At 47.6% G+C, this 15,004-nt stretch overlaps 1 protein-coding gene across 5 annotated transcripts in view; it reads left to right on the top strand.

Moving 5' to 3' along the window:
• Rhobtb1 (Rho related BTB domain containing 1) overlaps positions 1-15,004 on the top strand; it is a 112,730-nt gene that overhangs the window by 87,820 nt on the left and 9,906 nt on the right. For all 5 annotated transcript variants that reach the window (XM_075980053.1, XM_075980055.1, XM_075980056.1 and 2 more), the window contains 3 exons: positions 1,301-1,486; positions 5,189-6,159; positions 8,226-8,344. In XM_075980053.1, coding sequence (XP_075836168.1) covers positions 1,301-1,486; positions 5,189-6,159; positions 8,226-8,344 — 1,276 coding nt within the window. The remainder of the gene's footprint in view (positions 1-1,300; positions 1,487-5,188; positions 6,160-8,225; positions 8,345-15,004) is intronic.

The raw sequence follows: 15,004 nt of genomic DNA, 5'->3' as shown, positions 1-15,004 counted from the left end.
AGTCCTGGGTTTTCTTTTGCAATGTGAGGACATCTTAATCTCAGGAATTTTGCCTCTGTGCTGCTGCGGTCTGATGCAATTCTTTTTCCTGCAAATACAAGGAAAGACTCAACTTGAGAATTAAATTTAATGCGAGCACCCTGCTGCACTCGGCATCAGAGGTGACTATCCTCAGAAATTCGGTGGCTGCCTGCTTATATTTGTTTCCATTGATATGTAGGAAGAAAAGCTCATTAATGATTTAAGAAGAGGTATTTTTTTTTGATTCATAGACTTGCTTCTTCCCATTACATAAACAATAAAGGCAATAAATTAACATCTCATAAAATCACGAGTTTATTGCTGAGTTTATTTGCAAGAAAGTCTTGACTCCCAAGCATAAACAGACCTGCTCTCACTTCCCCTGCCTGGCTGTTCTAAAAAGGATCACTCAGCATATGTTAGCCTAGAAGGGAGGTTTGTTTTCCTGCTTGCCAGCTACCACCAAGCACCATATTTGAGCAAGTGTATCATACAGCAATTCTTTGACTTCTAGAATGGTAAGTTATACTATAAAAGTGGAAGCTCCCAATGTCAAATTTCAGCAGAAGCCTTCCCCTCCCCTTCTTTCGCTGCTGTGTATCACCTATAACATGGGAGGGGCCGAATACCACGTCTCCTGACCGTCTAAGTCCTCCACTGACTTCATCCTCTTGCTTTACACCTAGTTTAAAAAAAAAAAAATCCAAATTTCTGCCAAGTCAGGGTTTCTCTGTTTGGAAGCAGATAAGGGGACGTGCTTTGGAACTGTGTGCGTGAGCAAGAAGGGCCGACCTCCTTCTTTGTATTTGCTGACGCAGTGCGGCAAATACTACCAACATCTCCACCGGCTGTTCGCTTTCTCTCATGGGGTCGGACATCTCCGCCTTTGTGTTTTATTCAGGGAGTCAAGGGGGGGGGTCTTGATCATTTCCTTTTATCTTGCAACTATTTCTCACGAGCAGAAATAGTTCAGCATGTGGGAATTCCAGAACAGAACCCCTTTGGACAGCCATCTCTTGGGAAAGTCACTCCATGGGGAACCCCCGGGCACATCTGCATTCCATGGCTAGGTGTGAAAATGAGCCACAAGGCCGGGGCAGGGCTGGAATGTGGGGGCTTAGCAGGCTGTCTGCATGACTCATAGATGTGTTTCCTATCCAGCCCCTTTTAAAAATGTGACGTGATGGTGTTAGAGAAGAGGGGGAGAGAGGGACCATAACGGAGGGCCAGGGAGACGCGGGGGAAGTGATGCGAGCTTCATCTTGTGGTTGCCTTTCAGGTCTGATGTTGTGGTCCTCTGCTTTTCAATCGCGAACCCCAACTCCCTCAATCATGTGAAAACCATGTGGTATCAAGAAATCAAGCACTTTTGCCCTCGAACGCCTGTCGTCCTGGTCGGCTGCCAGCTTGACCTCCGCTATGCCGACCTGGAAGCTGTCAACCGGGCCAGACGCCCCTTAGCAAGGTAAGCCGAGGACCCCGCCTGCAGCTGGCTCCTCAGTGAGGAAGTAGTTTACAGGCAGCTTAGATTTTCAGTGGTCACTGAGACTACACCTATCGGCCGGCCGTAGACTTTTGCAAAGTTGGTCAGCCATTTCGTCATGAAGCAAGCATCCTGATGTCTCCCCACGCTCACCAGGGTCACAATCAAAGGGTTGGCCAGTGCTTGAGGGGAATTTCACCGTAAGAACTGGGGCTTGTGGAAATGCTTTGGATGAAGGACTGTGTTTGAGTGAAGTCCTATACAAAATGTTAGCCACCCAGGACAGCATCGTTCTTGAAACCATGCCTGATTAGAATAAAATAAACTAAGGCTCAGAATTATCAGCTGCAGTTGTTGGCCAGTAACCCATCCCAACAGAGATGGGCTTTCATTCCCACGGCCGCGCGTCTAGATTGGTGTTGGTGTTGTTGCTAGCGTTTTTCTGGCTTCTGGTGTTTTGTGCAGTACTGTAGAGTGAGCCCAAGGCCTTCCACATTCTAGGCAGACCAGACATTCTACCGCTGAGCCATATCCCCATTCCTCGTTTTACTTTTTATTTAGAGCCAGGCAAGGTCTCACTAAATTTCTTAAGCTGATCTGGAGGTTACTCTGTAGCACAGCTAGGTTTTGAACTTGTGACCCGCCTTCCTCGGCCTCCTGAGCGGCTGGGATTACAGGCCCAGACTGCTAGGACTGGGCCAGTGTCCGGTTTTATTTATTTATTTATTTATTTATTTATTTATTTATTTATTTATTTTTCAAGACAGGGTTTCTCCGTAGCTTTTTGGTTCCTGTCCTGGAACTAGCTCTTGTAGTCCAGGCTGGCCCAGAACTCACAGAGATCCGCCTGCCTCTGCCTCCCGAATGCTGGGATTAAAGGCGTGCGCCACCACCGCCCGGCCAGTGTCTGGTTTTTAAAACCCATGCACAGCTGTGCCTGATGGCACACTCCTTTGTAGTCCTAGCACTTGAGAAGCAGAGGCAGGAGGATCTCCATGAGTTTGAGGGCAACTTGATCTGTGTAACAAGTTCAAGGCCAGCCAGAGCTGTACAGTGAGATCCTGGCTCAATAATCAAAACAAAAGCAAACACCTGGAAATCACATGGAGTTTTACTTGCAAAAAAAGAAAACACAAGGAGTGGAGAGATGGTTTAGCAGCACCGGCTGCTCTTCCAAAGGTCCTGAGTTCAAGTCCCGGCAACCACATGCTGGCTCACAACTGTCTCTAGTGGGATCTGATGCCCTCTTCTGGCATTAAGTTGTCTATGCAGATAAAGCACACGTATGCATAAAATAAATACCTAAAATCTTTTTTAAAAAGAAAGCAAACAAGACATCTTAAACGTGTCTAATCCTTATGTTAACAAAGTATCAAAACTTTTTTTTAATTAGGGTGTTTTTTAGTACATGCAGTGTGGATACCAGTTTCAGAAAGAAATGAGAATTTTTAAAAACCTATGCTCTCAGAAGTTATTCTTGTATGTAACAATTTTGTCAGTTTCACACCCATATTCTCTGCTGAAGAACAAAATTCCCCCCAAAGCTCTGATAGCAATGCCTTGCTTCAGTATTTACCTAACTGGCTTACACAAGCCTTCTCCGGTCCCCCCTTTTTATGCTATCACAGTGACAACATAGGAGGAGACAGTTTGTGGTGCTCCCCATACATCCTGGAGGAAACTGTTGAGAGCATCTCCTGTTCGGTCTCCACAATCCCTCTGTTCCTACATGCCTGGACTAGAAATGGAATGTTCCGAATCACCTGGGGGTGGGGGTGGGTGGGTGAGTGGAGAGGGTGGCAGAACAGGCCAACAGCAGATAGGACCATCCCTTACGTAGAGCGACTTGGATTGTTTATGTAGGGCATTAGAGCTAAACTTTAGGTTAATCAATTAGCAAATTTCAAGTCAGCCCCCAGGACAAAGATCACACAAGGCCCACGGGAAGAGGCTTAAAGTCGAACCGTTTTCCCTGGATCTTTCTATCCTTGCCAGCACCCTGAGGTGTGACCTCCCTCCCTCCCTTTCTCCCTCCCTCCTTTTCTCCCTCTCTCTTTCTCTTCCTTCCTCCCTCCCTCCAGGTCTTCAAATCCAAATTCCATCCAGTTTTATCATTGTTCTCCTGGACCAGGGCCTGGGAAGCATATGACTTTTGGTGTCAAAGTATTTAAGATCAACTTCTAAGAGCTTTTTTTTCCCCAGAATCCAGCGTGTGTTTCTTGAAGACTTGTAGCAAATCACATCTTGTCGGTTCTGGAATCTTTCCCCGGTTATGTCACAAGCCCAGCACTGCACTGCTTATATTGGCCTTCCTGGGTTTGATTAAATTGTAAATGAGTTTTGTGTGCCAGACCAAAAGGGTGTGGGCTTTGTTCCACCGGCTTTGTGAAAACAGGAGAAACTGACACAGAGTTGCAGGCTCGGCCTTACCCATGCGATTTTAGTGCTTTTCTTGCAGTGATGGAACTCTGAGCTTCAAGCTCGAGTTCTGAAGAGAGGCTGCCTTAGTCAGAGCCCTTGCTGTCAAGAGACACCATGGCCACAGCATCTCTGATAAAGAACACATTTAATTGGGGTGATTTGCTTGCAGTTTTCAGAGGTTCCGTCCATTATCGTCATGGCGGAGAGTTTGATGGTATTCAGGGAGCACGGTGGCGTGCAGGCAGATGTAGTGTTGCAGACATCTTGGCTTGCAGGGAACAGGAAGGCGGCTCAGACGCTGAGAGGTATCCTGAGCATAGGAAACCTAGAAGCCCGCCCCCACAGTGACACACTTCCTCCACAAGGCCACACCCACTCCAACGAAGCCACACCTCCTAATAGTGCAGCTCCTTATGAGATTGTGAGGGGCCAATTACCTTCAAAGTACCACAGAGGCCAACTAAGAGACTCGTGTACCAGCCCAAAGAAAAGATCCGTGAGGGCCTGATGGAAAGAGGGGTGGGCTACATGAAAGAGGATTCATGGATCCAATAGTAGGTTCTAGACGCGCCGCGCCGTTGTCAGACCGATTGAGCTTCCTGCCTCTGTTTCTTCTTACCCCAGAGTGAGAGCAGACCATTAGAGAACTCTCAGAAGGTGTAAGTAGATACATTATGAAGTTCTAAAACTGAAACACTGAAGTGGAGATGACCGTGGCAGCAAGCACCAAGAACAATGCTAGGCATTTTTATTATCTCATTTAAACCTCTCTTTAAGGGCCCGTGCTCTCCAAAGATGGAAAACTAAGGCTTCAAAGAGGTTAAACATCTTGCTCAAGACCACACGGATAGCAAAGGCCAATCCTTTTGTTATCTCAGTTACTGCTAACAGCATATGCTTTTCTTTTTTTTTTTTTTATTTATTTTTTGGTTTTTCGAGACAGGGTTTCTCTGTGGCTTTGGAGCCTGTCCTGGAACTAGCTCTGTAGACCAGGCTGGTCTCGAACTCACAGAGATCTGCCTGCCTCTGCCTCCCAAGTGCTGGGATTAAAGGCGTGCGCCACCACCGCCCGGCCAGCATATGCTTTTCTGCAGTAATAAATCCTTTATCTTGGAGTATCCATTGACTATGAATTTTCGGGACCCTTACAGAATTCTAAATGTAAAAATTTAAGAAGCAAATGGGTTTTTAATTGTCTGATTCAACGAGGAATCTAGCAATTTAGATGATTAAATGTGCTTTCTTTTAATTCTTTTATTTCAGGCCCATAAAGAGAGGTGACATTTTACCCCCAGAGAAAGGCCGAGAGGTGGCGAAGGAACTCGGCATCCCTTACTACGAGACCAGCGTGTTTGACCAGTTTGGCATCAAGGACGTGTTCGACAACGCCATCCGCGCAGCCCTCATCTCCCGCCGGCACCTGCAGTTCTGGAAATCCCACTTGAAAAAAGTCCAGAAGCCTCTGCTTCAGGCGCCCTTCCTACCTCCGAAAGCCCCTCCCCCGGTCATCAAGGTCCCTGAGTGTCCGTCCACGGGGACCAGCGATGCTGCCTGTTTACTGGACAACCCTCTGTGTGCCGACGTCCTCTTCCTTCTCCAGGGTCAGGAGCACATCTTCGCGCACCGCATTTACCTCGCTACCTCTTCTTCCAAATTCTACGACCTTTTTGTAATGGAGTGTGAGGAATCCCCTGGCTGGGGTGGAGGAGCTGGAGAAGAGGTGCCATGCAGGGATTGTCAGGGGCGGGTGCAAAGCATTAGCCCAGCCGAGGAAGGGGAAAAAAGTCCCCAGAGGACCCCTCAGGCTGGCCCAGGGGCCTCTTCAGGCCAGGTCCTGTTGGAGAGTCTGACTCTGCAGACCGAAGCCTCGGGTTCTGAGGCACAGGCCCTGTCCGGCTGGAGCAAGGGGTTTGTCAGCATGCACAGGGAGATGCGGGTCAACCCCATTTCGAAGCGGGTAGGCCCAGTGACCGTGGTCAGGCTGGACTCGTCCATGCAGTCGGGCCCTTTCCGGACCCTGCTGCGATTCCTCTACACGGGGCAGCTGGATGAGAAGGAGAAAGATTTGCTGGGACTGGCTCAGATGGCCGAGATCCTGGAGATGTTCGACCTGAGGATGATGGTGGAGAATATCATGAACAAGGAAGCCTTTATGAACCAGGAGATCACGAAAGCCTTCCACGTCAGGAAAGCCAACCGGATCAAAGAGTGTCTCAGCAAGGGCACGTTCTCAGGTGAGCAGGGCCCCAGTGAGCCATCGAGGCCTTTGTGCCAGGTGGGGGTGGGGGTCATAAATGCTAGCTAGACAGCATGAGACTGAAAAAAGTTTACAGAATAAAGATAATTAACAAAGTTAACCCTGGTCAGACCTAAAAGGTAGTCCTTCTACCTTACAGATGTTGAGAAGCAAGGGTCCCCGAGAGGCCAGGTCACTTTGTCAGCCAAGTGGCAGCAGGGAGGATAAGAACCCAAGCCTTGCCACGACAGAGACCTAGTCCCTCAACCTCCAGCACTCAGGGTAGATCAGGTGACTCTGAGCCTCTCTCCAGGGGCTTGACACGTGAACTTCCAGGCTCTGGGATCTGTTCTCTGACCAGTGCCCATTGTTCCATTCTTCTCCATTGTCCCTGCAACATTGATCTCTGGTCATAAGGTCACTGAAACCCCAGGGGAACGTTGTATTACCACTGCCATCACCACTGCCACTCCCACCCCCCGAATTCCCCCCCCCCCCCCGGTCTGTGCCCCTGTACTCCTGAGTCCTGATCTTTCTTCTTTCATCTTGACAAACTAATGCCACGCACAGCCGTTGGTGTCCTTCCAAGAGCAAACTCCCTAGAGACTGCATCCGGTCTGTTTTACTGGCCTTTGCTTTGTTCTGTCTGTGGTACATGTATACTATTTTTATTCTAGAATCTTTGTCTCGGGACGTGGGTGTGTGGGGGAGTGGAAGCGGACTTCACTGCACAAGTTGACTTCCTGAGCTCTGTTTACCGGGCTACCTCTATTTTCGTCTCTGTCTCCCATAATCCCTGCCACGGCACTACGCATTCATATTCCGTGACCTGACACTGAGTCACTCTATTCATTTTAAAGCAAGGAGTGGGTAACATTTACTACAAACATTGGTTGCCATGGTACAGAAGCAGCTCTGTGCGCGTTACTGAAAAGAATGTGTTGCAAATACGCGCTCCATTAACTGGTAGGCATGAAAGCTGACTAAATCCCTCTCTAACTGCCCAGGTGAGCCAAGCAAAAATGGGGGTCCACGTGGGACTCCTTTACAAAAGAGAGGCCCTGGCATGTCACTTCAGGGGTGACTGAGGCATCTGAGGTACATAATGGATGGCACTGGAACATTGTTTCACTTTCTTAGCTGCAATCAATTATGGTACACTTCCTTAGGATGTGTTCTTAAGAATTTCATGTTAAGAAATTGGAAATGAAGTGTTAGTACCCACAAACAGACACACACACATACACACACAGAGAAACATACACACATATATGTGTGTGTGTGCGTATTTATATATATATATATATATATATATATATATATATATATATATATATGAGAGAGAGAGAGAGAGAGAGAGAGAGGGAGGGAGGATAGGTATGTAGGGCACTTGAGGTTAAACAGTAACAAGCAATAGATGAACCAGTCTTGTATGTGCTGAATATCCATCCCCACAGCCTGAAAAATCCAAGACCCAAAATGCTCCAAATTCCAACTCCAACTTTTTGAGTGTCAGCGTGTGAAAACTTCATGCCGGTCTTGACAGGACAGAATTAAAGTAACAACATTTATCCCAGTCACTGGTCACAGTGGTCCCGAAGCAACCGTGAATGTTAGTTCATTTGAAAGGTTATCTTACAAAGGTACAGCGACTTCAACAATGAACCATGTTGATTGAAATCACTTACAGGCTGTGTATACAAGGTATCTGAAACATCTGTGAATTTCATGTTTAAAATTCACCTTTCAGCACCAGGATCGTCATTATGTATGTGTAAATGTGTCAATGTTGCAAACCCCAACTCTAAAACACAAAAAGATCATCCTCTCCTTTCTGCTACTTCCTGACCCTGAGAATTTGCGTTATGATCCTGTGGGCAATTTTTCAAGGTACCCTCCTTGATGTTGGAGCTGGATGTTTAGGAAGTATGGATTGGAGCAGGATCTGTAGACCTGGGAGTCGCGAGCAAGAGATACAGTTTGATGGATATATACGGAGCAGAAGACTGGGGTAAAACCCCTTGCAAAAGTGGTTCACGATTTTGTTTCCTCGATTCTTGGCAGATGTGACGTTTACCTTGGATGATGGAGCCATCCGTGCCCACAAGCCACTATTGATCTGTAGCTGCGAGTGGATGGCCGCCATGTTCGGGGGGTCCTTTGTGGAAAGCGCCAACAGTGAGGTACGTGCCTCTGAAGCCCAGAATGTGGAAGCAGCCAGATGCTTCCCTTCTAACAGCTCCGTGAAATAGTCCCTCAGGCTGGGCTTCAGGGTGAAGTCATACTTGCTGTGTGGGGAGCAGGAGGCTGTTGGTCAGTGTAGAGTGAGATCAGGAGGTGCTTAGGATGCAGGCTCACACTTGAGGAGTCACGACTGGCCATACTTCCTTTACAAACATCAACAAGGCAGCCAGGTACCATCAAAATCAAGGACAAGAGCCTGTCTTCTGTGGGGGAAGTAAAAAGATCCTCAGTCAATGGAGGGCCAGCACTGTCCTTAATCAGACAGGAGACCTTGCCCAACCCAGTCGCTAGGCTGGGGGAAATGCCATTGGAGGCTCAGCCCCAATTTTCCCACCTTGCTGGGGGGAGGGGGTAGCTAAGCGTGTTTGTTTGGGGTAAGGAAATGAGAGGTGGTTGAATGCTCGCTGCTCTGGCATGCTTTTCAAAGAGTGTGGGTCCAGCAGAAGCAGAAGGGTCCTACCCTACAGAAGAAAAGACTTAGAATGTCTTAGGCAGTGTCTCAAAGATGCTGTCTTTATCTTCGTACAAAATCGCCGGGGAAAAAAAGAAAATCCATTCAAGTATTTCTAACTAAGTATAGGTGGAGCAAGCACTTCTGTTGAGTTTTGCAATATTTCCTTAACATCTCTTTTTCTTTTTTCTAAAAAATAACACGGGGACACCCCATCAAGTTTACTGTCCTTGGGGGCTAGCGTTGCTTAGCTCAGCATCACTCCCAACTGTCAAAAGAAATACTGAAAACAAAGGGTAACTTTTCCAAAGGGGTGCTCCCAGGGTGCAGCGGAGCTCTCCCACGGTGCCCCGAGAGTCTGCATTGCATCTCCAAGTAGGGAAACAGAATCCTAGAATCACAAGCCCAGGAATGGCTGGGACCGAGAAGGTCAGGGGGCCATCCCCTTGCTTCCAGAAAGAAACACAGCTGCTGCCTAATCAGACCCCAGAAACAAGCCCTGCCCTTTGGGGTGGGGGGAACACTTTAGAATTATCCCAGCGGTCTCTTCTGGCATCTTTAAGAAATCAGGAAGTTCTTTGATTTGCTAAGTCTCCCTCCAGTGTGCTCAAAGGGATTGAGAGTTTAAAGGGAGGCTTCTCCATGCTAGGAAGCTACACAGAAAAGCCACCCCTCCTCGCCCCGCCCCCGCAATCCAAAAACGTAACTCTTCACCCCCAGGCTGGATGGCCTGGAACAAGTGACTTCTGCATTCCAAGTCTCCCTCAGTAAAGCAGTCAGTCGTGACCCGGATGTAGTTGTGAGGTGTGAGCTGTCTGTATCTATGAAGTAATTCCTGAGCATTTAGTCCAGCCTAGCCAACACAGATTGGTTAACGGGGATGCAGATGGGAGTCTTGCTTTCTGACAAGAACGATCAGGGTAGTTACCCCTCCATACGCCCTCCCAGGGTTGGCCTTTTCTGGTTTGTGTCCCTATCTGTCCAGCCCCACCACACCCGCTGTTGGTGCCATTATGTGAGTGGAGCCTATGATCAAGGTCAGGACCCCCGGCTCAGGGCAACAGTGTCAGCGCTGACCCAGGGGACACTAATCCCCTTTATCCCTTCACAGAAGGGACCTCTAATCTCTCCAGATTAACATGTGCAGCAGAGGTAACCAAAACGAAACCTAGCCATGCATGGGCGAGCCCACACGCCTTATGTGGCGACTGGCCGGCAGGATGTGGCCACTGGTTCAAAGGAACTTGGGTCCTAGCCCTCCCCTCCTCTCTAAGGACTGAAGCTAAAACTAATGCGGGCAGAGATTGCACTAATTTAAAAAAGAAAGAAAGGAAGGAAGGAAGGAAGGAAGGAAGGAAGGAAGGAAGGAAGGAAGGAAGGAAGGAAGGAAGGAAAGAGAGAAAAGAAAAAAAAAGACCATTAACCAAATCACCAAAATTTCATGAGCTCTAGCAAATGCCATCCACTGGTGACATGACCACTTCTTGTCCCTTCTCTCTGTTTCTAAGAGAGACCATAAGAGGTGCTCATGAACTTTTATCTCAGTGTGGCTGTGACCTGGGGCCAGTGGCCAGCCTTCTCTTAAATCTGCTTCCTCGGCTACTAAATGAGAATGACAGGTGAACGTTCTCTCGAGGGCAAACTAAGCATAGACATGTGTGTGCCATGCCTGGAGCAGATAGGTAATGCCCAGCAAACGGTGTCACCTTTTTAAATTCTCCCACTGAGGGTAAGGGCGCTCATCCCATAACAACTCTAGATTAAGAAGCTGCCAGCCACTGCACGGTGGTGGTGCACACCCTTAATCCCAGCATTTGGGTGCAGAAGTGGGCAGATCTCTGAGTTCAAGATCAGCCTGGTCTACTTAGCAAGTTTCAGGACAGCCAGGGCTACACAGAGAAACCGCATTTTGAAAAAGGAAGGAAGGAAGGAAGGAAGGAAGGAAGGAAGGAAGGAAGGAAGGAAGGAAGGAAGGAAGGAAGGAAGGAAGGAAGGAAGACCAGAAGCAAATAAAGAAGCTGGGAGCCTGTTTTCTAATCTAAGACAGGGAGGTGGCAGCCATCACAGATAGAAGTGAGCCTCGTGAAATGGTCACAGAATCCTCCAGGAAGAACTTTGCTCTTTCCTTATTCTTGGAATTAGCCTTTCTAGGTCATCTTTTTAAAGTTGTTAATTTTTTATTGATCTTTTTGTGATTTATTTTTATTTTTTTGTATATGGGTGATGGGTGCTTTGCCTGCATGTGGTGTCCAGCTGTGTGTAGTGCCCAAGGAGGTCAGCAGAGGACGTCAGGTCCCCTGGAACTGGACTTAGAACTGGTGTCCTCTGCAAGAGCAGCCAGTTCTCTTGACCACCGATCCATCTTTCCAGCCCTCCTTGGTCATCTTTCAAGTCTGTTTGGTCTTGGGGAACTCGGACGTGGCCCCTGAAATTCAGCCCTTATTTTTTTCAGGGTACAAAAAGGACCCCTACACACATATATCTAGGAAAGAGGACAGTGAGCCATGAACGTTAGATTAAATTTTATCATTTAATATAGAAGAGGACATTTCTATTTTGCTTTTTTTTTTCCTTCATTACTTTTTAAAGTACCAGTAGGTCTCGTTCCTTCCTACTGAGGTACTCAGCAAGCAGTTTACTTCAGATGCTTGCCGGGATATGGCCCGCAGTGGGCTAGCTCTAGAATACTCGCTCACCCTGTGTGAGACTGTCTCTAGCTACAAGCCTAATGGTCTGCGCTAATCTTCGCAATGACAATGTTAAACCAACTAAAGAGGAATGCAGGCACTGGTGGTGGTAGTGTTCTCCTCTTTGGGTCACTCCGAGTGTTTTCTGGGGTCGCTTTGAAGGAATAGGTTTGCGGACGTCCTGCTCCATCTTGTGGCTCTGCCCTTGGATTGCTATTCTCAGGGGCTGCAAGTAGATCTCCCCATTGTTAGATGGTGAACTATAAGCGTGGAGATCACAGAAACAGGATTTGGATTTTGTTTTGCTTTATAAAAAGCCATCAGCTCTGAGGGGGAAATGCATGTTATGAAAGTGTTTTATGTTTCTTTTCATGTGTTGATTACCCCTAAAGGGTCCCTAAGATGATCTGCCAAAATGAGTCATCCCTTCAAAGGTGTTGACGTCATCTTAGCGAAAGGGAAGCAGCTGGCCTCTGGCGATTACACACAGCAGAGCCCTTTGAGGACCTCTGGGAGCCAGGGCCGTGCTCACTGGACTCTCATCTCCTGTTCCCAGAAACCGCCCCTTGTCACATCTGTGTTTCCGATGCCCATTTTACCTTTGCTGAGCAGCCTGGCAAGCGCTCTAAGCACACAGAGCCAAGGGAATCTGAGAGGTTTCAAAACCCAGCCTTAGTGAAGAAGTAACATTGGCAAGCATTCTGAATTCTTCCTGAGTCACAGATGGGGAATCTGAGGGACAGAGAAAGTGGGTGACTTACTGAAGGCCACACAGGACTGATTGGTGTGCCCCTGGGCTGTGTTTTGGCATACCTCTGGGCCAACCCACACACTCTTTCCCTATCTCCTAAAGACACACCTCCATTTCTGGAAGAGCAGATCCCCTTAGCTGAGACAGCACACGCTCTCTGCCCTGATGTCTGAGATCATAGTTCTTAACGTTTTATAAAACACAGGTGCTTTTACTATAAAATAGGTCAAATATGAAAGTTTTGCACCTTAGCATTCAAGTATGTAAAAAAAGGCCATCTACCTAAAAAAAATTCCATGAGTCCAAACACCATTCTAGAGAAAAAAATTTCACCATATGTTTATATACATAGAGGAGCCCATGGCTTCTGTCAGCTTGTTGTTAGTACTATATAAATGCGTATGCCTGTAAACAAAGATGTGTGTGCAAGCAAACGCACAAGCATGCCCAAGGTCAGATGCACAGTGGAAGAAATTATTCCTGCGTGGCACAGCTAGGGGAAGGGAATGCACATCTCTGTGCCATCATTGGCACATCACAGATGAGCCAGCGTGTGTTGTTACAGTCTGTCCTGGAAACCAAAGGGACAGGAGAGGTGGAAGCGCCAGCAGCGGCCAACGACAGTCTTAGCTTGGGGCTATTTTAAGCTCCTAATATCAGTTTTGACTCCTCGCATTCTGTCATCACAGAGGTTATACGGGGCACTGGAAATGATGAGCAGTACTAACAACCCAGGTGTTTATTTACCAAATCATCATTGGTTTTGATACCTGGGTCTGAGAGCAGGGGATAAGCCTGCTTAATATTTCTAGAAGTTTGTTCGGAGCCTTCCTCCATGACATGTGGGAGAATAACTCTGCCTGGAAGTAGATTCTGCCTCCGATGTGGCCGGTGACTACCCAGGGGGATAACATCAAAAATGGCAATAGTTTTACTCTGGGAAGGTCGTCCATGAGCCCACGTAGAATGTGAAGGGGATACATGTATGCGTGTTCAGGTGCATTTGCAACAGGCTCCCTTTATGTGTGTTTATATATGAAGTGGCTAATCCTATAGCACAGATATAGTCATGCATCCATAAAGATGGAACCATATGTAATACATACATGCATACATAAAGATATATATATATATATACACACACACACATATATATGGGGAGGTATATTTTTATATGCTGTCTTCTGTTTTGTTAAAGCATCCGAGTAAGAAGTCTATAATGATTCATCCTTTCAAATTAGAACTGTGGTTCCCAGAACTACTTGTGAGAGCCAAGGCTTTATTGCTCTGCAACCCAAAGCACTGGCATAAGGAGACTCCGGGTTACGCAACTTCAGAATTGCGCTCCCTAGGTTTAAATCCCAGTCATGGCTGACTAACCCTACAACCCTGGGCATGAAACTTAGCTTCCTTGACTGCCGTGTCCTTGCCCATAAAACAGCAAAGTTAATAGTCTTTTCTTCCGAGGACAGATGTAAGAATCATATTAGATGGTGTGTACAGAAAGCTGGGCACAGAATCTTCTATTAAATCTGCATTCCAGTCCAAAAAACAAAGAGCGCCATTCTGTACCCTGTCTGTCCCCACCCTGTAGAGTGTATGAGTTGGGGTTTGATTGCTGTGCTGAGACACCATGACCACAGTGCTTCTTATGGAGGAAAACATTTAATTGGGGGTAGCTGACAGTTCAGAGGTTCTGTCCATTATTGTCATGGCGGGAAGTACGGTGGCCCACAGGCAGACATGCTGGAGAGATAGTTGAGAGTTTTACATCTTGATCGGCAGGCAGCAGGAAGAGCAGGTGAGCCACTAGGCAGACTTGAGCTTCTGAAGCCTCAGTGCCCACCCCCAGTGACACACTTCCTCCAACAAGGCCACACCTACGCTAACAAGACCACACCTCCTAATAGTGCCACTCCTTCTGAGCCCGTGGGAGCCCTTTCCATTCAAATCACCCCACAAAGTTAGTGAAGGTCTGAAACACAATGGGTAACCCCACTGATTTGTGTCCCCCTCCTCCACATAGGACGGAGGCCTCAGGTCATTCCCTGGCCTCTTAGAAAGTATAATGTGTTATAAACAAAAGCCCCACACACATGGGACAAGAGGTTGTGGGCATCCTGAAGGGGACCATGCCCCGCATCCAGCTCAAACCATGTCTCCAGGTGTACCAGGCAGGGGTTCTTTGGCTACTCTACTCTGCAGAGACCCAGTGATATATCTGTAGTTCTGGCCCGTGTGCTTGTGGGAGAGAATACTGAAGTATAGACACCATGCTGGCAGACACTGAAGGGTCATCAGAATGCAGTGTGTCCCTGTACCGCTAGTGTGGTCATGGCCACCTGAGAGAGGGGATCCGTTATGTCTGTAGCAGTCCAACTAACAGCTCCTCGTACATGTCACATGCCGAAAGATTTCTCGCTCCACAACCGAGTATCTTCAGGTTCTTGGCAGGAAGGGCCCATAATGTCATAATACATTTACGACCCATTTGTCTGATTTATAGGCCCAAATAGCCATTTAAAACATGCCACACCAGGCTCTGTCAGGTAGCAACGCTCTCTCTTGCACCTACAAATCAAACCGGTAGGTTTACAGCCATAAATACCGAAAGGCCCTCTCAGCACAGCCTCAGAGCCAATCAGGTCACGTGGTCGGGATGCTTAGCAGCCCCCCTAGCGTGCGGCAGGTGAGCAGTCCCTGGTTTCTG

The sequence above is a fragment of the Microtus pennsylvanicus genome, chromosome 7 (assembly GCF_037038515.1).
Source record: "Microtus pennsylvanicus isolate mMicPen1 chromosome 7, mMicPen1.hap1, whole genome shotgun sequence".
Taxonomy (NCBI): Eukaryota; Metazoa; Chordata; class Mammalia; order Rodentia; family Cricetidae; genus Microtus; species Microtus pennsylvanicus.
The sequence above is the reverse complement of the archived record's forward strand: the minus strand, read 5'-3'. Positions and strand labels throughout refer to the sequence as shown.